General features: G+C 46.3%; 1 protein-coding gene across 1 annotated transcript in view; it reads left to right on the top strand.

Moving 5' to 3' along the window:
• The window catches only part of MYO7A (myosin VIIA), a 103970-nt gene that overhangs the window by 35135 nt on the left and 43838 nt on the right, over window positions 1–24997 (top strand). Inside the window, exons 3-15 of the mRNA XM_075115515.1 lie at window positions 5489–5602; window positions 6525–6677; window positions 12062–12246; window positions 13742–13863; window positions 14534–14676; window positions 14778–14891; window positions 15772–15925; window positions 16589–16665; window positions 17758–17877; window positions 19053–19195; window positions 19635–19845; window positions 20313–20448; window positions 20863–20969. Of these exons, the coding sequence (XP_074971616.1) occupies window positions 5489–5602; window positions 6525–6677; window positions 12062–12246; window positions 13742–13863; window positions 14534–14676; window positions 14778–14891; window positions 15772–15925; window positions 16589–16665; window positions 17758–17877; window positions 19053–19195; window positions 19635–19845; window positions 20313–20448; window positions 20863–20969 (1779 nt within the window). The remainder of the gene's footprint in view (window positions 1–5488; window positions 5603–6524; window positions 6678–12061; window positions 12247–13741; window positions 13864–14533; window positions 14677–14777; window positions 14892–15771; window positions 15926–16588; window positions 16666–17757; window positions 17878–19052; window positions 19196–19634; window positions 19846–20312; window positions 20449–20862; window positions 20970–24997) is intronic.

Below are 24997 nucleotides of genomic sequence, written 5' to 3' on the forward strand. Positions count from 1 at the left end.
CCAGGAGGCAGCATGCTCGGGCCATTCAGACAGACAGCCCTGCAAACGCCAAGTGCCTCTGGCTGACACACATGACTCCATCTAACGAGTCCCCAGAAAATGTCCTGTTAGCAGAGGAGCAATGCAAAAAATCTGCACTGGAAATGTATGAAATTGCAGAATTTTGGCAGCCCCAGCATCAGGGGAAAAATAAGCGCATTTGTGTAGTAGGACTGCAGAGACTGGATTCAGCCCTCTGGGCTCCCATCTCTACTTTGCTCCGAGGATAACCTAGGGCAAATCATTCCCCTCCTCTGCTCCGTAGTATACTCTTTGGCATCACACAGAGATACATAGCCTCAGAAATATGGTATAGGGTGTAGCTGAGCAATGATCGTAATGTCTGCTGCAGTGCAAAGTGAGGTAAATACATTGACGGCTCTTTCTCAGATCTGCTGCTCCCACACAGCTCCAGCTACAGTGGCACAGCAGTGAAGAAAGGTGTGCTGATGAGCAAAGAGCACCTGTAGCACCCAACTCGTGTCCAAAAAGTCCATCCTGTGGGTCCCTTTAGATACATTTATTCAGTCCTTCCTTCCACGTGCATCCTTTCATTGATTATTAGCTTTAATTGGACATTTATCTTGTACTTTCTAGGGAGCAAAAATGCAGTCATTTACAGCATGTGTGTTCAGGTCATGCTGGAGATAGACATCTCCCATGAGATTGCTACATTCAGGCTACGTCTCCTTCTCCCTGCGTTACTATTGCATCTCATATACGTTTTTGTTGGCTCCTTTGGTAGACATCCGTCTCATTAGGCTCTCACCTAACTCTTATTCATGAGACTCGACCTCTTCCTTACATCACCTGCACAGCTACAAGAATTAGACACTTTATTGCCTCAGGGCTTTGTAATATAGCTTAAGCCTACAAAGTTATGTGTCCTTTGGGCAAGGATTGCCTCACTTGTCACTGCTGTTCACTGATGAGCAGAAGTAGCTCAGTATGAGTTCGATGTGTCCATCATCTACTGATGTCCTTCGTGACTGTGTCCCATCAATGGGACCTATAAAGCCTTCCCTCATTTAGAAAGCTTTCCACCAAGAATATGTCCGCTTCATCATGGACAAATGGATTCAAACCCTTCTGGAATCAAGATGTCCATAGAGTTCTGCATTAAAATAGTGATAAATAAGAATGGCATGGAAAGAATGACTATCTAGTCATGCATTGCTCTGGTTTGTACAAATAATGCCAGGTTAGAGTCAACATTTCCATGGAAGAGACTGAGGCACAGCTAGAGTGGTCTTAAATTCTCTGAATGAGCAGGATAGCCTTTCCACATGAAAATGAGAAAACTCGAGTGTATCTAAGATAGGACAGGAAAAAACAAATCTGGGGTGACTGTAAAATATCTTGTGCTCTTCTGGTTGGGCCAGCAGTCCTAATTAGTCCTTACAAGAACAGTCCTTCCTACATAGAAGGAGAGGTTGCAGAAGTGGGTCTGTAGAGCAGCCAGGTGTAGAGTCAGTGCGACCTCATTATCGCCATGGTCCTCACGTTCAGCTCATTTTCATCCACAGCGCAGGCACTCCTCTCACCTATAGGCACAGAGGCTGTGCTGCTCTGAACACCTTCCACTCAATTATTTAAAATTCAGTTGCTATGGATCTACTCAAGGTGATCAGTTTAAAGAAAATGCAGATGGCCTCTGGTTTTGAGTTCCCGCTGCGCTTTGGCTAATTTGGTATGTAAAGGTATTAGGGTAATTAAATGCCATGTGTTGCATGAGGACTGACTGCATTTGTGGATTAATAAGCACCCAAGTGTGTTCTGTGCTGAAAGCCCTCAAGCTGGCAGGCAGTTGTTTCAGTAAGAAAGGAGGGTAACGGAGAGAAGTCACGGGGAAATGAAGAGGTTTCCTGTGAATCCTGCAGTCATTTTTCCAGAGCAAGTGGTTACAGTGTCCTTCAGGTCTCCAACCAAGTATCACCCCTTACTGGAGAGACTGGAAGAATTTAAGTGCAGAGAAGCAAAGTTGCTCAGTTTGCTTTGAGACTCCTGCAGCACCAGTTCTATGGGGCAAGCGTGCTAGCTGGCCAGTTGAGGACCATGGCTGGTGCATGGAAATTTTTCTGCTAGGAGAAGATCTTTTCCAAGAACTATATTGTGAGTCAGGTCAGAGGGTGCCCTGCAAGCAGCAGGCACGGTCACGATGGAGGTCTAAAGGAAACTGGCCACAGCTCTCTGGCGTTCATGGTGGAATACACGTAGAAAGCAGAGAGAGACACAAATACCACTGGAAGATTTTGGAGATGTTGAAGAGGAAGAAAGTCGTTTTCATGCAGACATGCCCTGAGGTGGTGGAAGACCAGGAGAGAGACCAGGGAAAATGGACACTGCTCCGCAACGTCAACCAGGCCCTGAAGCCCATGACCATTTTAGCGGTAAGATAGGGGTTCCCAAGCTTTAAGCATGGCTGGCAGCTTTCAAGTTACTTTGAAATAGATCTCGCTTTCTGAAGGGATCCTCGCACAGCTTGTGCCAGCTTCGCTCACCCTCCTCCTGAGCCTTTGATCCCCCACAAGTGCTGTAGCTCCCCTGTGGCACAGACTTCTTGCTCTTTGCATTTGGAAGCTCCTCCTAAAGATCCTCTTCATGAATTGTGTTGGTCTGTGTGTGCACCCATCGCAGTGTTTCCTCCTCTTGCACCGCTGGTTTGTTCTCACTGCTCACAGCTTGTGAGGTCCTGAGGGTCTGCCCCAGAGCATTTGGAAGGACACTAGCACCCAGTGGCTGCACTGAGGGGGAAGAGTTGGACCATGTTGATACTGTAAGGTGACTGATGGTATTTTCATTTCCTCAGTACTCTTGTCGTGTGTGTTGGAAAATAAACTGCACCAGTCTAGGCACGAGGCAGGTTATGCAACTTATAAGCCAGTATTCCCAAGCTGGTAAATGCATGAATCACCCTGATTTGCCCTGAAATCCTCAATATATCTGTTGTTTTTTTGGCTGATCCAAAGGTGATTGCATCAATGGAAGGCGTGTAACTTACTTCCATGGGTTTTATAGCAAATTGATTAAAGTCAGGGAAGAAAATACATCGGTACTCTTAATAGGTGATGTTATTTTTTACCCCCCTAGACCTTTCTGAGCTGACCAGCTTAGCCCATCCCATAAGACTTGCTTTTTTCACCAGTATTAAGAACTGTGCTTTATTGTGTTTAGAAAGAGCATTTTGAGGGGAACGAGCACTCTGTGCGTTAGGCAGGCAAAGCATGGGAGTTGTCTTAGTAGTAGTACAGTATCAATTTACCCTGGGGAGAGAAGACTGCCTTTTATCTCAGCTATGTGGAAACAGAACATATGAAGCAGACTTCTTTTACAGCTATTCACAATTAGAGATTAAAAAAAAAAAAAAAACCAGCTTTACAATTCTTGTTTTCTTGATGGAGAACAATTTTTACACAGCTGCTGAGGTGTCAGGAAGGCTTTCTGCTGAGAGGGGACTGAGCAACCTGGCTCTTCTCTTGCTGACACCTTGATCAAGTTACCCACCCTGTGCATGAATTTGCACAGCTATGCAGTGAGGATAACAGTGCTGAACACTCTGAAATGCTTTGAGAGTCTTAAATCAAAGGAGCTAAGAAATAAATATTAATATAAGTGGATTTATAATGTACCTGCGCATGACTTCCTGCATTCATTAGGTGGGTTTTCTTTTCCTTTTTAACTGAGTTATGAGATGTGAGGGTAAAGCAGTTAATGAGAAAACGATCTGCATATTGTCTTTTTATGACCTGGGTAAAGATACTTATAACAGTGCTGAGGCACAACCCTCTGAGGAAACGAAAACCCAAACTAAGGGCTGGATCCTCAGCTTCATGTAAGCAGGGTGACTTTGTTGATATCCCAGGTGAAACCTAGCAAGCGGTTGCCAAGGGTGGAGTCTACCACAAAATGGCTGGGGACTCCTGGTGTGCAGTGTTTCTCCTTGTGTAGGTCCCTGGGTATAGCCTTACATCCCTGTGGCACTCACAGGTTAGTATCTCTCAGAGGTCCTGGTGAGCAATGACTGCGATGGTGAATGTTTCACCATGTTTTATATTGCTGGATGTCTCCAGTTCCCGCTGCCCAGAGTGGAGCTGAAGCTTCTTCAAACCAAATCTGTAAATACTCTGTCCACAGGAGCAGTCGATAGTGGGCGCTCAGGAAAGGGGTTATATCAGAGCACACGCAAAGTGATCCCTCCTGTTTTTCACTTTCCCTTCTCCCACCAGTTTTTCAGGACTTCAAAAGGTGCATACTGTATTTGCATTGTGCTTCAGCAGTACAAGTGGAGCTGGCCCCCAGGAGCGTGGCATTAGGTGGGGTTACAGGTTCACAGTACTAAACTCAGATGCATGAAAAAGTGTATATGCTTGCTTGATACAAACATGCCTGACAAAAAATTAACTAGGTGTCTTCCAATATTAGCACCTCTTCACACTGAGATTAGGGGTGGGAAATAATTCTGCTTTCTGTCAAAGAGTGCAGGTCCTGCTTGGGAGTTTAGTTTTGGGTTATTTTGGGGCTTGCTTTTGTATTGAGGAAAACAGCTTCTTTAAAAGCCTTTTTGCATTTGAGTAATTTAATATCCACAGAGCTGATGAGCAGATAGTCCCTGCCCAGCAGGACTGACAAGAGGTCTATAGGATCACCAGTGACATGGAGTGAGTGGATTGGGGTCAACTGCTTGCTGTGTTTTCCTATATGAAAACAAAGACGTCTCAAATGAAAGAGGTGACACGTTCAAAACACGCAAAAGGACACAGCTTTTCACCTTATTTTCAGTTAAACTCTTCCTTTGAGATTATGAATGCTAAAACTTTGCACAGCTTCAGGAAGGCACTTGACACGCTCACAGTAGATAAAATCCACTGAGAAGCGCTAAATGCAAAAAGCCCACCTACAGATTGCTGTAGCTGAGAGACGTCCTGAAGAAGTGTATATATCTGCCCCTCTGGTATGTTCTTAACCCTTCTTTAGTCATCCCCTTTTCATCAGTCTCCAGGATAGGGGAATGTATATTTAATAGTGGTTATCTGCAAGAAAAGGATGTGCCACAAGCCTCCAGGCAAGGGTTTCCAGAGGTCGAAACCATCTCCTAAGCGTGGCTTTCTAGGCTTGTACATTGCACAGAGGGAAACCTCTACCTCGGTAAGTTTTCTTGCCTGAATCACTGCGCTGTAACCTGCTTGCTGGATGCAGTCTCTGACCGACAACCACTCACGAGCTCATGAAATGGAGAGAGTGCAGCGGGTGTTTGCTGTGTGGAGCAGCCCTACTGCTATTACCTTGCAAGGAGTTTCCTGAGCATCTATGAAAAAGGGATGGTTTGTGGTTTAAAAAGAAGTAATTTGACTTGTACCAATGGTTTGGGCCCAAAAGATCAGCATCTTTTATCCCAGGGGATGTGAACTTTCTGCAGCTCTGGGTCTAACTGTCCTCTCTTTGGTTCCAGGGGGATTATGTGTGGATGGACCTCAAAACGGGGCGGGAATTCGATGTCCCCATTGGAGCGGTGGTTAAACTGTGTGACTCTGGACAGATCCAGGTTGTGGATGATGAAGGCAATGTACGTACAAAAGGTTGTGATGAGACTTCTTCAGCTCTATGGGCCTGGCTAGACCAGGGGTCATAGGGTCATGATGACTGACTTTGTCACAGGCTTCTTATATGCCCTTGGGAATCAACTGTGCCATAGTTTTCCATTTGTAAGGACAAGATAATGTTGTGTCCCTACTTTTGTGGCACTACTGGGAGTGAAAAGTTCAGAAGCTTCAAGTACAGTGATAACAGAGACCTCCAAAACACATTTAGATAGTGCTTGGAGCAAACCTACCTTGACCTACTGTTCCTCTGCTGTTATCCAGTCCTTCCTGACCTCCTACCAATGCAGGATGTGCCCAAACACTGGTTTTCCTTCAATTTCCCCCCTCTACTTCTGTGCAGTTGTGGCTGTTTTAGAAGAACATCTCTATCACAAGCAGAGGGTGACCAGAGGAGGTTCTCTGTCCTTTATAATTTTTTTCCAGCCTAAGTGTGAATTATCTCATTCCCTTCAAGGAGGGCAGAAAGAGATTTGGTTCAGCAGGGTCCTTGCGTCCAATTCATAGTGGCTTTTGAAGCCTGTTAGAAGTTATGAGTCTAAATGACACTCTGCCAATGAAAGTGTGATTTTACCGCCCCTGTGCATCCCTCTCTCCTCTTCTAAATCATCTTTTCTCTGTTCAGCAGTATTTTGTGGCAGAGGGTTACCCAGTGATGTGAAACTGTAGTTGTGTGAAAGGAAAACTAAAACACTTTCCTTCTTCTGCTAGAAATCTTGCAAATCAGTCACTGCCATGTACCAGGAATAGAAGCGGTGGACTGTGTGATAGTGCTCTCCCGTGTATGTTCTTCCATCTGGTCCTTCTGTCTGGGGTGGGCTATTTCTGTCACTCATCCCAGTGGTACCTAATTTAATTTGTCTTCCTCTGACCTCGCCCTCTTCCCAGGAACACTGGATTTCCCCGCAGAATGCCAGCCACATCAAACCCATGCACCCCACCTCCATCCATGGAGTGGAGGACATGATCCGCTTGGGGGACCTGAACGAGGCGGGAATCCTCAGGAACCTGCTGATCCGCTATCGGGAGCACCTCATTTATGTGAGTGTCCTCCCCAACTCCCCATCTTGCTCTGCACTGCACCCCACCGCCCTCCTTAGCTCTAGGGAACCCGCATGTGGGAAGCCCTGAGTGAACTGAGCATCGCAGATGCCGCCTCCCCAGCAGGACAAGAGTCAGCATTCAGGTCTCTGTGCTGGTTTTATCAGTGTGCTATACGCTGTGTAGTCTCGTGCACATTCCTGGGGCAGAAGTGAGGCGCGTGTGTTTGTGTTTACCGCTAGCTAATGTACTCAAACATCCTATGCAAATATTAAAACTTTGATATTGTTCTCAAATCCTACAGTTTTCAGATACTCAGGTAAGTAGGTTTTCTGAAGGCCTTTTCAAAGCCACCTAGGGATCTGATTTTTAAAAGGCTCTAGAGACTATTTTTTCAGGCCAGAGGGAATCACAGTACAGTCTGACTTCCCACATGGGATGAGCTAGCAGGCCATATACAGGATTTTAGCTATCAAATCTGCTTGTTCTGCTTGATGTCCAGTGCCTTTTAAAAGAATGGCTTTGGATTAGAGCTGGGCAGAGATAGAGAGCACACCACTCTCCTACATAGGCTCGTCATAGTTGACAGCCCCTTGCCCCCAGTTCTGGAAGATATCCATCTCTTCTTTCAAAGACTGATTTCAAGCCTAGAGGAAGGGGATATGGCTGCTGAAAAGGCACCCCTAATTCCCCAAAGCTTGGAGGAGAATAGAGACCTCCAAATTCATCTCTCACCAAGGCACCTTATTTGTTGTGCATGACGTCTAGGTCCCCTGTATTGTCAGTTTAGAGAAAAAGGCCTGAATAGAAAATAATTCACATGTTAGATGAACTGAGTTACTCTGTGGAGCTCTCTTCAGGGAGCCACAGCCGTTTATAATGATAAACTAGCAAAAGTTATCAGGCCAAATTCATACTTGAGGTGGTGTCTCCACGTGCACTAAGCACCCCTGGCAGGCACCAGAGATATCAATAGAGCCGACAGAACCAAGACTGCCTTTCAGCTGTGCAAACATAGGTGCCAGTCAGATGAGGCGATAGCTTTAGAGCTGGCTGGTGCTTGGAAGAGTTTATGTTGTGAGGAAAGTTCAGGTTGGAGGTCTACACTCCAACCTCCTCCAGCCCAGAGCATGTCCGTCTTCAAGGTTAGATGTAGTACTCATGTGGATAACTAAATTCAAGCAACATGAATACCACACAAGAAGTACAGATCGCCATTAATTTGTAGCTGATTGGTTCATTCAGGGAACAGCCCCTTTTTCTTCTGTTTGTGGGCACCCTGCGGTGGTAGCAAGTGGATTCCTACATACCTCTCTTGCCTTCTGAGAAAGTTGGGATCATGTTGGATATTTTTTCAGTGGTGTCCATGTGTCTCTCCTGGGGTTTCAGTGTCATCAGGCAAGAGTCTGTTGCCTCACTAAGTGAACAGAGGTCCTCAGATAAGATTTCATGAATGCGATATCAGATTGCCTGTGAATTCACTCAGCTCCTTCACTAAAGCTCTGCCTCTGAGCTCCCTCACCAAGCTATTCACAGGCCTCTAGGGAGATTAGGAACATGAATGAGAACTGGGCAGAGTTTTCTGGCAGCATCATACTAATAAGGGCTAATGCAAAGGACAGCTGCTAACCTGGGAGGTAAGTGTGGGCTGAAGTGACTCAGTAACAATGTGGTTTCTCTGCGAGTGGTTTGGGTCTGATGGTGACAGAGCTATGTGTCCTACAAAGCTGCTGCATCCCACAAAGGGATTTGAATCATAGAGGTTACTCTGCCTTGATTGCTCCACACCACTAATGCCCTTGGAGTGCCAGCCCGTGATCCTGGGCACAACACAGCAATTACTGCAATCTCAAAATCACAGTGATGTTCTTAACATGGCATAGAGTGCATAGCTTGATAGAGAGGCATGTTACCCACCCTGTCTACATGTGTGTTGTTGGAGGCTCAAGAACCCAACTTCAGATCTCATTTTTTAAGAGCGGTGGCACTAGGAGGAGTAGATTTGTGTTGAACGTGGTAAGTATTGATTGCAGTTCTGCAAAGCCAAGGTACCATATGGATGCCATGTAGGCAGGGGATACCCAGACCGCTGAGGTGTTTTTCTCTGGGGTATAATTTACTCTGTCTTAAAGGTGGTGAAGCTTAGAGTGACTTTGCTTTCACTGTTTGAAAGGATTTCTGAGCCTGCTGAGTAAAGGTTGACTTTTCCAATGGGACTTCAGTCCCCCTTGTTTCCTCATCTCCTTAGCGTTGTGAAGGGTGTAATTCTGATCTAATAAAATATAATTTTCCTTTTTCTCCTCCCTCACATTTTACTCATAAGACAAACTGCGGCGGGAGGGTAAGTATGGCTCTTGGCACTGTCATTTGCAATTGCTGTCACGCCTTCCATGGGATCACTTGTTTCTGTTCACCATTGTGGCATTCTCATTTACTTTGCACCACCATTGCTGCTGCTTCACAAATGCATTGAGAGCATCATCCCCTTTGCTGCAGAGCTTGGCCCTCACGGTCAAGTTGTGACACCTTCATTACCTGTGAATGTGGTTAAAGCTGTAAGCGCTTCTCAGTAATGACCTCAACTTGAAGGAAATAAATTTTTGCAGCAAAATGAGAAAAAATTCAGCCAGGGCTTGTTGCCCACGGTTTGGCTTTCATGCAGTGAGGGGAACTATGCAAGAGTATCTGGTGGGGAGTTTGGACTCGTGAATAAGGTTAAATCTCTTTCTCTGGAGACAAAACCAATGTCTGTTGCTGCTCTCTAAGGTTTGCCAAAATGCAGTAATATTTGGTAGAGCTTTAACCACATAAAAATCCAGATGAAGTCAGCTGTGGTGTTCTGGGTAGTGAGGGAAGCAAGCTCAGAAAGGATTTGTTTGGGGCTAATTAAAATCTAGGTCATACAGGCAGTAATGAATTTCCTCTGAGAGATGGTTCCTGTGGTCAGCTACAGCAGAGTCCTCCCTGCCTATTGGTAAAGCTTTATTTTCCCAAGACAGGAGGGCTTTGCCTTCACCCAGCAATAGAAACCAGAGAGATAATATTTCCTTGGAGGTGCCCTTTGGCCCCTCATCAGCAAAGTGGACAAAGTTTTGCATGCCATTAACTGAGAGAACTGGGCAAATTTTGAGTATTTATCAACTAGGAAAGACCTACAAAAACAAGTAATAGTACAAGAGTTTGTGCTGACAAAGTGTTTTGTCGATCACAAGGAAAGGGCCAGTGAGAGTGTCCAGAAAGCATTCCTGCAACTAATGGTTAACTCCTTTAAAGGTCTCACTGGCTGCATTTGGGGCAGGGCAGGCTGGCGTGGTTGAAGCACAGGGATTTCAGACCTCTGCAGGGGGTCGGTCTTTTTCAAAAGAGGCTCAAGGAAGATTAGAGATGTCCCTAAAATTAATCTGGTAACAAATAATGAAAACAGTCATCCAAGTACCTTACCCAGCACTGGAGGGAGACTTGGGATTCACTGGAGATCTTGGTGACATCATACCATTCAGAAACTGAGCTCACTTCTTCTCTGAGCACTAATTCACCTGCTCTGTCGCTGTGGAAGGCTGTTCTGAGGATTCTCTGCTCCCCAGTTCCAACGCTGCCTTCTTCTAACATCCAGTCTACATGACATCGCAGCCAATTTCTACCCTTTGTATTTGTGACAACTTTGTTCTTGAGCTTTTTTCCTTTACTGGCACATAACCCCCTATTACAGGGAAGGCTATTGTATCCTTTCTCAGTTACCACTGTAAACTCAAACTTCACCTGGGAGTGAACAGAAAGTTGCTCTCTGATGTTGGCCGTGAGGCTAGAAAGTGAGGAGTCCCTAAGGGCTTCCAGCGTCCCTGTTGTAGTACAAAATTGCCACCTACTGGCTGCCTTTCAGCAAGCCTGAGCTGGTGGGAAGAGTTGTGTAGATGGTGGCAAACAAATTATCATCTCACTGCACTTTCTGTCATGACTGAGGGAAACTGGGCTTGATGGAAGAAACTCAACCTGGGGCTGCCAGCTTGTGCCTCCAGGTCTCCCTTTCTACTCCTCTCCTCAGCAGTGACAGTTATTTTGCTGCCTTCAGAAGTGAGGAACAGCTTACATTTGTTTTAAACATCAGCCACTTTGAAATATGCACAAAAAGAGGAGCAGTCAGCAGAGCATGGAGAGATTTTATTCGCGGTTCACAAACATCCTTGCCTGTGCCACTTTGTTACTTTGTGCCGAGGGCTTCCTGTTGGGTTTAGGCCATGCAGATAAAAACCCGTAAGGATTATTTTTATGTTGAAATTACTCCCCCCCCCCCCCGAAAAGAGTATATGCAGCAGTGGGGGCACTTTCACAGCTGGTCCCACTAGGAAAGAAAGGTGAGATTAATCTTACAACTTTAGTTTCCAGTAGTCAACCTAGAGAAGGTGACTCAGCTCCTTTGAAATCATGGAGTGAAACTAGCCTTTATCTCATGCTCTTTGGTTGGCCTAAGATGAAGCCCCGTTGACTTGCTTGCTCTAGACAATAACTTTTAGACAGCTGAAGTTGGGGAAGGAGATTCTTATTCTCTGCCTTGAGCTTGGGATGTGGCCAAACCTCCTCATGTCAGAGCTGCACCTGAGCAAGGTGACAAAGGCCATGAGTCCTTTGGTGAGAGGCTTGTGAGAAATAGCTTCTGGAAGGCCAGAAATGAAAAAGGCACCACAAAGGGGTTTTCTGCCCAAGACCCAGGAGAGCTTTCCTTGTTCAAGTCCCACAGAGAGCACAGCACAGACAAAAGGCCATTTCCAAAAATTACTCAGAAACAACTGAGAAGGGATATGTTGGAACTTTGTGGGTCATATCCACGTACACAGGACAAGGTTTAAATTGCACCATGGAGAGGTTTGATTAGGCAGAGATGGTAGAGAAGAATGGATTGCAGAGGCGTAACAACTCTGTTGTGGATTTTTAGAAACAGGTTAGACAGACGTCTGCCAGGAACAGTTTGGATCCAGCTGGTCCTGGTTTGAGATATGGCAATGGTCTCCAGGTCCCTTTCATCTCTAGTTTCTCATAATTGGTGCAATGCAATAAATATGTATGGATATGTGCTGGCTCTGGCAGTATTTTTGCAAATACAAGCTTGACTTGAAACTCTGAATCTTAACTGATGAACATCCGAAATATGAATTAAGGCTTGAATCCATGTTGTGCATGAGCAAGGCTGAGTATGAACTGATAGTTTGGGGCTTTTGTTCCAATTTTGCTCCAGGCTCCATCCTGCAAGCATCTTTGACTTGAACACCATCTTTCATCCAGCTTTTGAAAAACCTTGATTTTTCTGGCTTCCACATTCCATCCAAGCTGCCAAAGCCTCTCAGCCACATCCCACTGTCCCCATAAACCTTCATGTGCTTCTCCTCCAGACATACACAGGTTCAATATTGGTGGCAGTAAACCCCTACCAGCTTCTACCCATCTACTCACCTGAGCAGATACGCCTGTACACCAACAAAAAGATTGGTGAGATGCCACCACACATCTTTGCAATTGCTGACAACTGCTACTTCAACATGCAGCGCAACAACAAGGACCAGTGTTGTATCATAAGGTGAGTTGGGGAATTTCCTAATGGGCCATATCCTGAAAACAGATGCTGAGCACCTCTAACGTGGTTGATAGAGATATTATCAAACAGAAACAAAAGTTTTAATGACCGATCAGATCTTCCATCCACATATTCCCAGTGCAGAGGTGGCGTTTGTTTGCAGTCACTGTTCCTAGTAAAGATCCTTTGGTACTTATCCTACAACCCAATAAATCTCATATTTAACTTTAACCTCCTCTTTTAAGTTTAAACCCAGTACTCCTACAGACATCAAGGGTGCAAAGATCCATACATTCTGCACTAGGAAGGGCCAGGGACAAGCTTCATCACTGGACCTGTGGTTGTTCACACTGCTGAACTGGTGTCTCCCTGCATGGCTCTGCTCTGCTCTGCTCTGGACTAGTCAACCTTGGACTCCAAGAAATGCCCAGTCACATTTATGGGTGTAGTTCACCCCAGTGTCTGTCCCGAACGGGGGTATGAAACAGATTTGGTTCCCTCAGCCTTCTAATGCTATTCTATCATGTTTTTAACTCTCAAACAGTCCTGCATGCTTTCAGGGCATCACCTCTCACCAAGGCATGCCTACCCTCAGTTTCATTGCACAAAACCATTTCTCTGGGGCACCCTGTGCACAGTATTTCAGATATGTGGGTGTGAAAAGACCATGTGATACCTTACAGGGCTAAAAAAGCATCATATGGGGCCCAGAGGAGAGTCAAGGCCAGGCAGGATACAGTGTGCCAGTGGCCAGCCAACCCTGAGAACTGAGGCAATTTGGCCATGGGGGCAGGGCTGGTTACTGAACACCAGGAAGGGCCATTTCAATCATTTATACTGGCTACCCCATATAACAGACAGGTCATAGACTGACAACAAAGAGTTTCTACCCATCCCTTCCTCCTGTGCCATCACAAGGTAACAAAACTTATCTTTCAGTGGAGAGAAAGTTTTGGGGAGTAACTCTTGCTTCCTGCCCCATGATCTTCTCTCCTACCCACCCCTTGGTAGGGCATGCCTAGGGGACATACAAAAGAACCTATCACTAAAAGGCACTATTTCAGAATCTGCTTTCTAGTGTGTTTTGGCAGCTCAAGACTGGTGATGGAGATGTCCCATGGGACCAGCCAGCCCCTGAACCAACGCATCATGTTTTGGTGATCACACCTGGAAGAGCACTGTCTGAAAGTGCTTCGTGACCTTTTTAGTGCTGATTGAATGATGGTATTTGCTGCAGAGACCCAAAACCAAGTAACAGCTTGGGCCAAATGGACTGGAAAATAAATCTGGATTTTGGTTGGAAGATGTCCAGTACTGTGTCCTACCATTTCTCCTACAACCAGTCCTTGGGATGCTGGAAACCCATCCTTAGTGGCCTCGTCCTGCTTGTGCTAGCAGAATAGGCACAGAGTCATCAGTCCCTTTGGAGACAGAGAGCCAGACATTAGCAGAGATGTAGCAGGGCTTTCACTGACCTCAGTTCCTGTTGTCTTTGCAGCGGTGAATCTGGAGCAGGGAAGACAGAAAGCACAAAACTGATTCTGCAGTTCCTGGCAGCAATCAGCGGTCAGCACTCCTGGATTGAGCAGCAGGTCCTGGAGGCAAATCCCATCTTGGAAGGTGAGACCTCAGATGATGGAGGCATTTTTATCACTGGTAGGATTGAGAGGAAGAGAGGATCTGTATTTCAAATGCATCTCCATCACCTGCCAGCAATCCTGGAGCCAGGGCGTGGTGGCCAGGGTACTTGTGCCAGCGGTCCACAATCGCACAAGGGATGGATGTGGATACCTTTCTCTGCACACAGTCTGTTTGTAGGGAGAAGTCTCCCACTTGGAGCTTGGCTTAGTCCCTCTGTATTTCCCTAAAGGATGAGCTCTGTACTTTCCCTCTCAGTCACCAAATCACTCACCAGCAGCTCTGTCATTTCCCACACAGTGTCACCTCACATGCTGCAGCATCATCCTACCAGCCTTGCTCAACCCTCTTGTATTTCATCAGCTGCTGACAAATTCCTGCTGTCCTAGCCCGTCTTCCTGGACAAGGTCACCCCATTCCCATGCCTCCTTCTCTGTGCTCCTCTCTATATTTCCGAGGACAGCCATCTGTGATATATCCTGTTTCCCCACACTGAGTTGAAATTGAGCCAGCCAAACTTAAGGGAAAAGCTTTGGGGCTACTTTTTACCCTCTCAGCCTCATGCTTTTGATTACCTTTTTTTCCATGAGGCCAGATCCATGATCCTCCCTGCATCAGGTCCTCTTTAATCCACTGCAATTCTTCCCCGCAGCTTTCGGGAACGCAAAGACCATCCGTAACGACAACTCTAGCCGATTTGGGAAGTACATTGACATCCACTTCAACAAAAGGGGAGCCATTGAGGGTGCGAAGATTGAGCAGTACCTGCTGGAGAAGTCCCGGGTCTGCAGGCAGGTAAGGCCGTATATCTGCAAGGTGCGGGAACGGGCATTCAGTCGGTCAGTCTTTGCGGTGCCGTTCTCCTTGCAGAGCTGATGCTTGCTCTCCTACTGCAGGCCCAGGATGAGAGGAATTACCACGTGTTTTACTGCATGCTGAGAGGGATGACGATGGAGCAGAAGAAGAAGCTGGGTCTTGGGAAAGCCACGGACTACAACTACCTTGCAATGGTGAGAACGCAGCAAAGCAGAGGTTTGGTGGGGTGATGTGGTGAGAGCTTGTTAGCAAGGGATAAAGAAGAGAGAGGTGCTTCCTCCACAGCCAAGAGCTGATTTGCCAGTTATGACCTTCCCAAATCTTAGCCACAGGGTTTGTAGGACTTACTTGTCCCACTACCGCAAGCCTCGCAGTCTTAGCGCAAACCCTTAAACCACTCTCAGAAACCACTTCCCAGAAACTTAGACAAGGTTATTTCTACTCTTCCTGTGGAGCAGGACACAGGCTTGGATGGTTTTGGTGTTTGGTGCCCAGGCCCCTTGTTTGGAAATACCCAGTGTGTTAGATATGACCCAATGCTCTTGCAGCAGCGATGGACGGGGAGGAGTGCATAGTGGGATGGAGCATTCTCTGCAGCATACAATGCTGAGCTGTCTCTGCTGCACATGTCTGTCTGAACCAGCAATGTCCAGCCCCACTCCTTATATACTAGTGCAGCAATCCAGAGGAGCTGGTAGAAGCAGGTGTAATTAAGGCTGGCCCGTCATCAGCAAGGCTGGTACACAGCTTTCTGGCTGGATCGGTGGGACCCTCCAGCATGTTTCCTTCTTGCTTTTTAGCCCTATCTCAGAGAGTTTTTTCTCCTCTGCTGACTGCAGCCAGACACAGGGTAGCTGGGGACAGCAGGGCAAGTGCAGGTAACAAGGATGAGCAGTCATTCATAGTATACACCAAAAGGCAGAGCTAGATTCACAGGTTCAACATCATCTCTTCCTTATTCATCTTGCAAATAAAATGTCTACTGATTTAGGGCAAAGCCCTGGATAGCTTAGGGTTACACCCAGATGCTCTCTGCTTTACCCCACGCACAATGCGACCCCTTTGCCTCCCCAGGGTAACTGCACGACCTGCGATGGCAGAGATGACAGCAAGGAGTATGCCAACATCCGCTCTGCAATGAAGGTCCTTATGTTCACCGACACGGAGAACTGGGAGATCTCCAAGCTGCTGGCTGCCATCCTGCACATGGGGAACCTGCAGTACGAAGGTAAAAGGACAAATACAGGGGTGTAGCCCAGAGCACTTCTACACTTTATTCTGCATGCTCAGGGGAGCCAAGCTTAGGGAGGGAGGGCTTATCCAGACCACCTGCCTGGCACCATGTCAGGGACTCAGGTCCTTATTGTGTCATGTAAGGACAAGAAAGGAGGAGTAAGTTCACCTGCCCACCCTGCAGAGCTGCCAGACTCCAGTATGCTCAGTGGCATCCACGTTTTCTGAATGTAGGGAGGTTAAATATGGCCACAGGCCATTCGTTAGACTCAGGCTTTGCAAGGAGAGACTAATAGAGTGTTTGACAAGTGCCTGTGTCTTATGATATGCCTTCATAAAGGTACCAAACTGCCCTGCTGTCATAAATGACACAGTGATTTTAAAAGACTCTTTGGAAGTCAGAGGTCTAAAACACTTACATGCTAGAAATATTTTTACATCATCAGTCATTTAGGGTGGCTGGCAGAGCAGAGTACAGGCCCTTTGCAGTCAGTAGCAGGACTCCAGCAGCTGCACGAACTTTTCTCCCTTCTGATGGCCAGATTTTGCCTGGCCATCATATGGAGGCAGCAGAGGAAGACTCTTTCCCTCACCCCGTCCACCTTCTGAAGAGCCACGTCCATCACTGATGGCTTTCCCTTTGCCTTTCTTCCCCCAGCTCGGACCTATGACAACCTGGATGCTTGCGAAGTTGTTCAGTCGGCGTCGCTAATCACTGCGGCATCGTTGCTGGAGGTCAGTGGCTCTGCAGTGCTGCTGTCCCCTTTCTGGCTTGTTCCCTTGTTTCTAGTATTGTGGCAAAGCTTCATCTGAGCCAGGCTCTCCTTGCACCACCAGCTCTAGGAGACTGAAGAGGCCTGGGTAAGCCATACTTTGCCCTGCAATGGCAGCGTGAAGGTGGGTGTCTCCATCTCAGCTGGGTATCTGAGCTCCCCTTCACACCAGTGGAGATGAACAGACACTTTGGTGGTGCATCGTCCTAAAAAGGGCATCCAAAATAGTTCAGTCTCTAAACTAGTTACCCTCATTGATGTAAAGAGAGTCCATTACAGTAGCTGAGACAGGTATGTCACCTATACCATGTATATCTGAAGTGAGGTGAGATAAACCTCACCCAACTCATCCATGCCATGGCTGGAGCATTTTTCAGTGGCTTCCCCAGCAGGTAACAGCCCCCCTCCCCCACCCCCGGGACAACTTCTCATCTCCGTCAGCACTGCTGGTCCCAGATCATGATCCACAGCTGTCTTCAGGGTGTTTTCATGTACTTTAGGGGGTGGACATTTCCCTGGGTTGATCTCAGAAGTATGAAAAGGGGTCACAGAATCCCAGACTGGCGGGGGTTGGAAGGGCCCTCTGGAGACCATCCCGTCCCACCCCCTGCTGGAGCAGGCACACCCAGAGCAGGGGCACAGGAACGCGTCCAGGCGGGGTGTGAATGTCTCCAGGGAAGGGACCCCACAGCCTCTCTGGGCAGCTCTGGCACCCTCAGGGTCAAGGGAATGCAAAGCCACATTCATGTTGGTAGACTACAGCACTGCAGGCTTTGCTTTATTTTCTCTCCCCATGCCTCATTAACATCTCACACTAAGTCACAAGAACACTTCCCATAGTATAACACTGTATAAAGTGTTAATTACTCTCTCTGAAAATGCTTATGACATGATTTGAGATATTTGCCCTGTACAGCTAAGACACTTACCTCCAGCTATGGGGGGGCTGCACTGTTCCTCTCTGGCCATGCACATTCAGGCCAGTAGCCCAGGCCACTGTAAGGACACCTTGTGTTATAAAGTCAGCAGTTGTTTTTGGTGGTGTCTTTGCCAGGTTGACCCTCAGGACGTGATGAACTGCCTTACCAGCCGGACTATAATCACCAGGGGGGAGACTGTCTCCACCCCTCTCAGCATGGAACAAGCACTGGATGTGAGGGACGCTTTTGTGAAGGTCAGCCTTAGAGCATTCCCTTCTGCTCCTGTTGGTAAGCTGGTCTGCCACTTTTGAGACCAGAGCATCCACTGCACAGGAAACGTGTCTTGCTTGGTGCCTGTGTGAGTTCAGATCAGCAGATGGCCTTGAAACTATGTTCTCATTGGGATACACAAAGAGTTGAGATGGAAGGAGTCTAGATAGCCTGGTCTTCAGGGGATTTGCAATGTGGACTTGAGACTGTCTATGCTCAAAGGTGACCTATGGAAGGAGCCAGCATTCTGAAATTACTTCACCTCAACTTCAGGAAAACATCCCAGTTCAACCCTCAGGGTTAGATCCTCAGCTGCTATAAATCAGAGCAGCTCTATCAACACCTGTAGCACGCACACCTGAATTTCAGGATTTGGGCATGTTTGCAGCAGTAAATAAAGCTGAATGTCATGAGAATAGGGATAGAGCAATTCAGTAGCCATCAGAGCACTTAGAGAGAACATCACTTAAGGCTTTGGGGTGATGAAGGTTGATGAGGTGAGTGCGCATCACTACTGTGCTGTTTACATCCCCATCAAGGTTGCAAAACAAGCATCGGTGGCATACTTTGGCCACCGTGGGCCCTCCACTCTATCTGTGGGGAACTGGTAGATCAAACTAGCTGGTTTGATACCTAACTAGTCTGCAAATCCAGACAGTGACTTCTCTAGTGGTGATGGGCCTTTGAATCAGGCTCCCCTCCTGGTAGCACTACTTTGGCTTATACAAAAGAAATGAATAACACTATAAAACATGGAGTTCTGGAACTACTAAAGCAGCAATAGCTGCTTCATTAAATCAGCAAACTGTTCAGCCAGTGCTGTAGCATTCAAGTCAGCACCTTGTCCAGGTGAGACGTCCATGGCTTGTCTAGCAGCATAACATGGCTCTGCTGATCTGTAAAGATGTTTAGACTAAGCCCATAGATCAAAAATTCAGGATTTTTGCTTTCAGTTGTCTTTTATCTAGGCTTTCGTATCTGTTTTCTTTGATCTACGTAACAGCTTTTAAAGCTTTAAACCATGCCAAAGGTCTAGCATAGATGTTGGTCAGCATGTCCTCAGGGACTGTCCAGTTGCTGTGCCACCTGAACGGTGCTGCAGACTAGCAGGGTGAACTGCTAACCTGTCTCAGTGAGCTCCATCTTTGGGATGTTGCAGGGAATCTATGGGCGGCTTTTTGTGTGGATCGTGGAGAAGATCAATGCTGCAATTTACCGACCTCCTTCCCAGGAACTCAAAAGTGTCAGGAGATCCATCGGCCTCCTTGACATCTTTGGCTTTGAGAACTTCACTGTGAACAGGTATGGAGTCTGCAAAAGCAGAACCAGGTGTTAACCCTCCTTCACCCCAAGCTCAGAGTCTTGCAGTCCTTTCACCTCTCCTGAGATAAACAGGATGGACTGGGCAAAGCTTTTTTCTATATGAGAGATTATTAGAGCTGATCACTTTTATGTTGCAGCAGACAACATATTCCCTTTAGTTGTTCAAGTATTGGCCACATAGTAGCCATAGGAGATAACCTCCAATTGATTGGTTTAGGCTACACAGGTATAATGGCTATAACATAGTTTTGGGGGAGAAAAACTGATTATCTGAACCAATAAGGAAATTCTCAGCCAGCAGCAACCTTGATAAGTGGTTGACAAGGTCTGAGAGGTCTTGCTTCAAGCATGGAGAGAGATGGAGAAAGGTGAAGCATGGTGGATCTAAAGCGGCCTTTCCTTGACCTTCCCTCCACAGTTTTGAGCAGCTTTGCATTAACTTTGCGAATGAGAACCTGCAGCAGTTCTTCGTGCGTCATGTCTTCAAACTAGAGCAGGAGGAGTACAACCTGGAGAACATCAACTGGCAGCACATCGAGTTCACCGATAACCAGGATGCCTTGGACATGATTGCCATCAAACCCATGAACATCATCTCCCTCATTGACGAGGAGAGCAAGTTCCCCAAGGTGTGTTTTGGGCTCTCCTGTTTTTACCCCCTTTGCACTTTGCACACTGGCACCCCGTGAGAGGACTGATCAACCCCAAAAGCACATTCATCTGTTTGTTATTCATAGCTTTTATTGCTCTGTCACATTTTCTTCCATGAGTACCACAACCACGCTTAAAACAAGTTACTTTTTCTCATGGAAGAATATACCTGCAGGAGACTCAAGAATAGCCTCTGACAAAGTTTAAGACAAAATAGTATTAAATATACTTCATTTGGAGCACTATCATGAATATAGCACAACATAACAGTGATATTTAATCTGTTTGTTGAATTCCTGAATTTGAGATATCCCCTCCAAAATATTTATTCTCAAAATAAATATACATTGTCACCTGAGACAAAAAAGAAATGCACTACCGATTGGAAAATTATTTTAATGGGACAGACCCTCGTTAAACATCAGATCTTTTCCTGTGTGCACAGGGTACAGATGCCACCATGTTACACAAGCTGAACTCCCAGCACAAGCTTAACACCAACTATATTCCTCCAAAGAATAACTACGAAACACAGTTTGGTATTAACCATTTTGCTGGAATTGTTTACTACGAAACAAAAGGTATGGGGCAGCTCCTGGGGCACTGCAGGTGTGAGGGGATGCTTGGGGGACGGGGAGCTGCTGCTGTGTTGGAGCAGAGCAGGATGGTAGCCCATACTAGTGTCAGTGTACTCCTTTTCCTGGCTGCAATGACTTGGCCCTTCAGTGGTGCCCATGAGCTTCAGATGTTGGTGCCCTTTCACTCGTGCATGCCCATGACAGAATCGCAGTGCTTTGCACCGTATGCATCCTTGACCCAGTCTCAAGGTGCGCCTCTCTTCCCTCTCTTGGTCCCCCTTTTTCTGCCCACTCATTACCCCCACTACCTCCCCAAGAACAGCCAGCAGTCCAGCAACCTGGAGGCTGCTTGCAGGGCACGTCCTGGCCATGTTGCGCTGTGTCATCTATCTATGTGTTGTCCCATTATTCCGCTAGGTTTCTTGGAGAAAAACAGGGACACGCTGCATGGAGACATCATTCAGCTGGTGCATTCCTCAAAGAACAAATTCATCAAGCAGATCTTCCAAGCAGATGTGGCAATGGTAATGCAGGCGAGAGAAGATCTTTATTCACAGTGGGGTGTTCCTGGAAGGGGCGGAAGATTTGCAAAGAGTCATATTGTTGTTTGGGGTGTTTCAAACCTGTTAGTGTGAGCCAACCACCAGAAAGCGTTCGTGCAGTGTCATGGGTACATCCACACTCACTCCCCCAGTTCACTGCATTCACTTTGTCAAATATTATTCTGTGCTGTGATTGCTCCTGTCCTACCGTCCTAATTGTGTAAGGATGGGAACAATAAGGTTGGTGACTGTAGAAATCTGAGAGAGAAAGAGCTAGCCCCTCCAGCTGAGGGGTCCAGATCTGTGCATAACAGAGCGAGAAGTGAAACCCAAATACTTGTAGACCAGAGGAGAACGAAGGGACAATCTGGCTGGCCCTTAAGCACCGCAGCAGGACCGGCAGGGAACAGCCAACGGTCATGTTTTACTGTTACGACAGCAAAGAGAGGGGACACAAGCTACAAAGGCTGAACTTTAAAGCTCCCCTTTCCAGGTCCCAGTGCTCCAGGAGGGTATATGCTCACTCCATGTTCAGTGCAGAAGACCATGTGCACTGAAGCGTTGGAGAAAGGCACAGTTATCGCTTTAACTCCATTTGAGCATTTATTACTAGGTTACCAGCTTAAATGCTGAGATTAGTGACTATTTCACCATTAATAATGCAAATATATGATGTTTTCTTTAGTAAGTTGAACATCTACATCTCCCTACTAAGACATCATCAGCCCTGTTCCCAAAATTAAAGTAGAAACTGTTTTAAAATGTGAGCCTTGCAGAACCTGAAAGTCTACACAGATAGGTTGCTATGGCCAAATCCCCCAGTCTTTCCCTAGGCAAAGCCATGGGACTGCAGGGGGAAGGGGTAAAATTTTCCAAAACAACCAAGTTTTTTAGAAGTTGGGGTCTTGTTTTGAAATGACAGCCAATGCCACTGATGGTCCAAGGGACTTAGGGACTTTCAGGAGTGCCAAACAGATATAAGTGCTGAATTCCTTTGCCTGCTAAGGGAAATAAATGTTTAAATTCCCGAGCAATTTCTTTATAACAGGCTACAGACACTTTTGCAAGCCTGGTTTACCAGTTTTGCTTCTGCTGAAATTAATGATCAATATCCTTCTGGCTTCATTAGGTATAATGTAACATTTATCAGCCCCAATTCAGCTACCAATTGACATGACCCTCCCAGTGCATTTCAAGCTATCCCCAGATGTCGATACTCCTGCTGAACTAGACACTAACTCCCTTAGCATCAGTGCTGCCATTTACTTTGCTTTTTATTGCTTGTCCCTCACTGCTTTTTATTTTCGGTGCAAGCTTTGCAGTTCACCTTGGAAGTGATTTCCTGCGAGTTTGGGCAGAGCAGAGGTGCATTCTGGGGAGTCGATGAGAGGGAGCGCTCAGGTTTACACAGTCATGCAGACTTCTTCATGGGAACACCTACTAAGCATCTTTAAGAGATGCTGGAAGTATGTGACAGCAAAATTGAGATGTCCACCTGGGCATCGTCTAGGACCTGAGAGCTGAGACCTTTTAAAGCATCAGAGCACTTTTTTGAAATAAACCTCTTCTTTTATAGTTCCATTAAACATCTTCAGAATCTGTCCCAAGTGGTGGTCCCTGTGCTTTGATACTTTTATGATCTCTGCTTTAATTATTTGTACGAGAGATTTGTAACCTGACTAGCATGGAACCGGAAGAGGAGCAAACGTTGGGTACCAGCTCCCCTAATCATGCACAGTGTTAGTGTGAACTGGGAGAGCACAAACCCCCTGAGCACCACAGAGACAAAACTGCTCAGACAGGCAGGATCCAACACGGGGCTAAGATCATTTTGCCATTGCTTTCCAGCAAAAATAAAATCAATAATCTTTGCAGCCCTTTTCTTAAAACACACTGCCCAAAAGAAGGAGCATGTGAGCATGGGTCATGGGAATTGACGGCATGTAGCAAAGAGCTGAGGCAAAGGCACTTCTTGTAAGTGTGCACACCTTTCCCGAGCACCAGTGAGACAATCCACGGAGAAGTCTTCCAGAGACGCTCAGGCCAGGTCAATCAAATCTAACATCTTCCCTTAAAAAGAGACAAGTGACTGCTTTGCTAAGGGCTAAATCAAATAATGAGGCATTTTTGCTCAACAGCTTCCAAACTTTGGTCCTCAGGAACTTATCGATGAGTTTGTAGGATTTTATGAGTCAGTGAAAAGCAAGTCCATATCTGCTTCACATTGTCTTTCAAATGGGATCCTTATATGCCAGAACCTTGAGAAAGCCACAGATCAGAGAAGTTTCAACACTAGCTGAGAGTGTATGTTTGAATATTGCAGTACCTTTTTGGTCCCTGAAAGACCTAATATTTGTGCACAATAAAACCTGTGTGGTGAACTGCGTGTTGCTGGAGCACCCGGGGCTGTGCAGCCTGATTCATGCATGCCCGTCTCGGAGGTCTATCTGCATGTGTTTGCTGAATCGGAACGTTGCTCTGAGCGGTGCCGGGTGAAATGGTGGATTCACTGTTCCTCTGAGGAATCAGACGGTGGGGTCTGACAGTGCTGGTCACTCAAGGAACAGGTAGAAGGAGCAGTGCAGGATGGAAACCAGTGAAGGGAAAAACAAACGGGGCTTTCCCCTTGGCAAAAATTTCAATTCTATAGAAACCACTTGATTAGTTGGATTAAAATTAGGGAGGAAGGGAGGGGTTTCTTTAGAATTTTTGTGAAAAATTGTTTTTTCCCTGGCATCCTCCAAACTGCTGTGTATCGAGACGACCAGTCACAGGAGATCAGGGATGTATGAGGGATAGGAGCGGGGGTGGCTGAAACTGGATGGGCAATGACTGAGATTAAAGGATGTAGAAGAGTCATTTCCAAGAGGCAAGAGCTGGATAGCGATGGTTCCCGCAGCTTCAGGGATGTGAACATGGAGACGAAGAGGAAAAGTCAGGAGAGGGATTGACAAAAATCTAAGAATTCATGCATTTTGTTTGTGAGATATTTTAACAGTTGGACCTCCAAGACTAGCAATGTCAGGCTCCCATTTCAGTTATTCCTTCTTTTCACTGTTTGCTCTTCTCTGTCTCTGTTTTTTGTTTTGTTTTTTTTTGGTTTTTTGTTTTGTTTTTTTCACCTGCGCTTCATGTAGTTTCTCTGTGGCTATGCATCCAGCACATTTGGCCAGTCGCCCACACCCACACCAAAGGTAAACTGAATACATGAGTTCCTCTGTTGTATATTCACCTCTCCTTTCGAGGGTTGTTCTTTGCTGTTGTCGGTTTATTCCTCTTCCTGTACTATCTATAGAGGATCCATTTCAAGTGACCGATGTGACAGAGAGCATTTTTACGGCTTGTTGAATAGATGCAGGTGTATGACGGCGACATTTATTTCTAGGATTCAACTCAGAAAATCTTGATGGGATGGGAATCATGATGATGATGGGAATTTGGTTTGGATAAAATCAGAACCAGCCTGAGACAAAGTTTTGAGGATTTTTTCTGATAGCTGAATCATTTTAATTAACTTCAGATGGGCCATCTGTGGGATTTGGATGTTGTTTATCATGGTGCCACCATTGGCTTCAGTGGGACATTATTCCTCCATGCAACTGCAAATCTCACCCTGTTTTGCCCTTTCTGGGGCAGGAAGCTGACAGTTCATGGGTAAAAAACTCCTGGATTGCATTTCTGGGTTGCTTGGAAATGCCATCGTTCTTGGGAGGGGTTAGTTCTTGTTCAGGGGAGAGCTCAGATCAAAGCCTTCAATGACACAGTTAATACTGAACTTTGCTGTGATCATCCCAACAGGGCTCTTGGCACCTTTTTTGCATCTTTTCTGTTGCATCTCATCTTCTGGCTGGTTCTGATGGCTTCCCAAACCTTTCTTGCTAGATATTTGGTCATAGGGTAGCTTACTGTGTGCTACAGGTTTTGTGAGGTTAGCTTTGCGATTCTGCTTATGTTTCCATGACCATCTTTCGACAGCCAGAGGATCATGTTAGAGATGGACCTGACTTTCA

This window comes from Phalacrocorax aristotelis, chromosome 1, assembly GCF_949628215.1.
Source record: "Phalacrocorax aristotelis chromosome 1, bGulAri2.1, whole genome shotgun sequence".
Taxonomy (NCBI): Eukaryota; Metazoa; Chordata; class Aves; order Suliformes; family Phalacrocoracidae; genus Phalacrocorax; species Phalacrocorax aristotelis.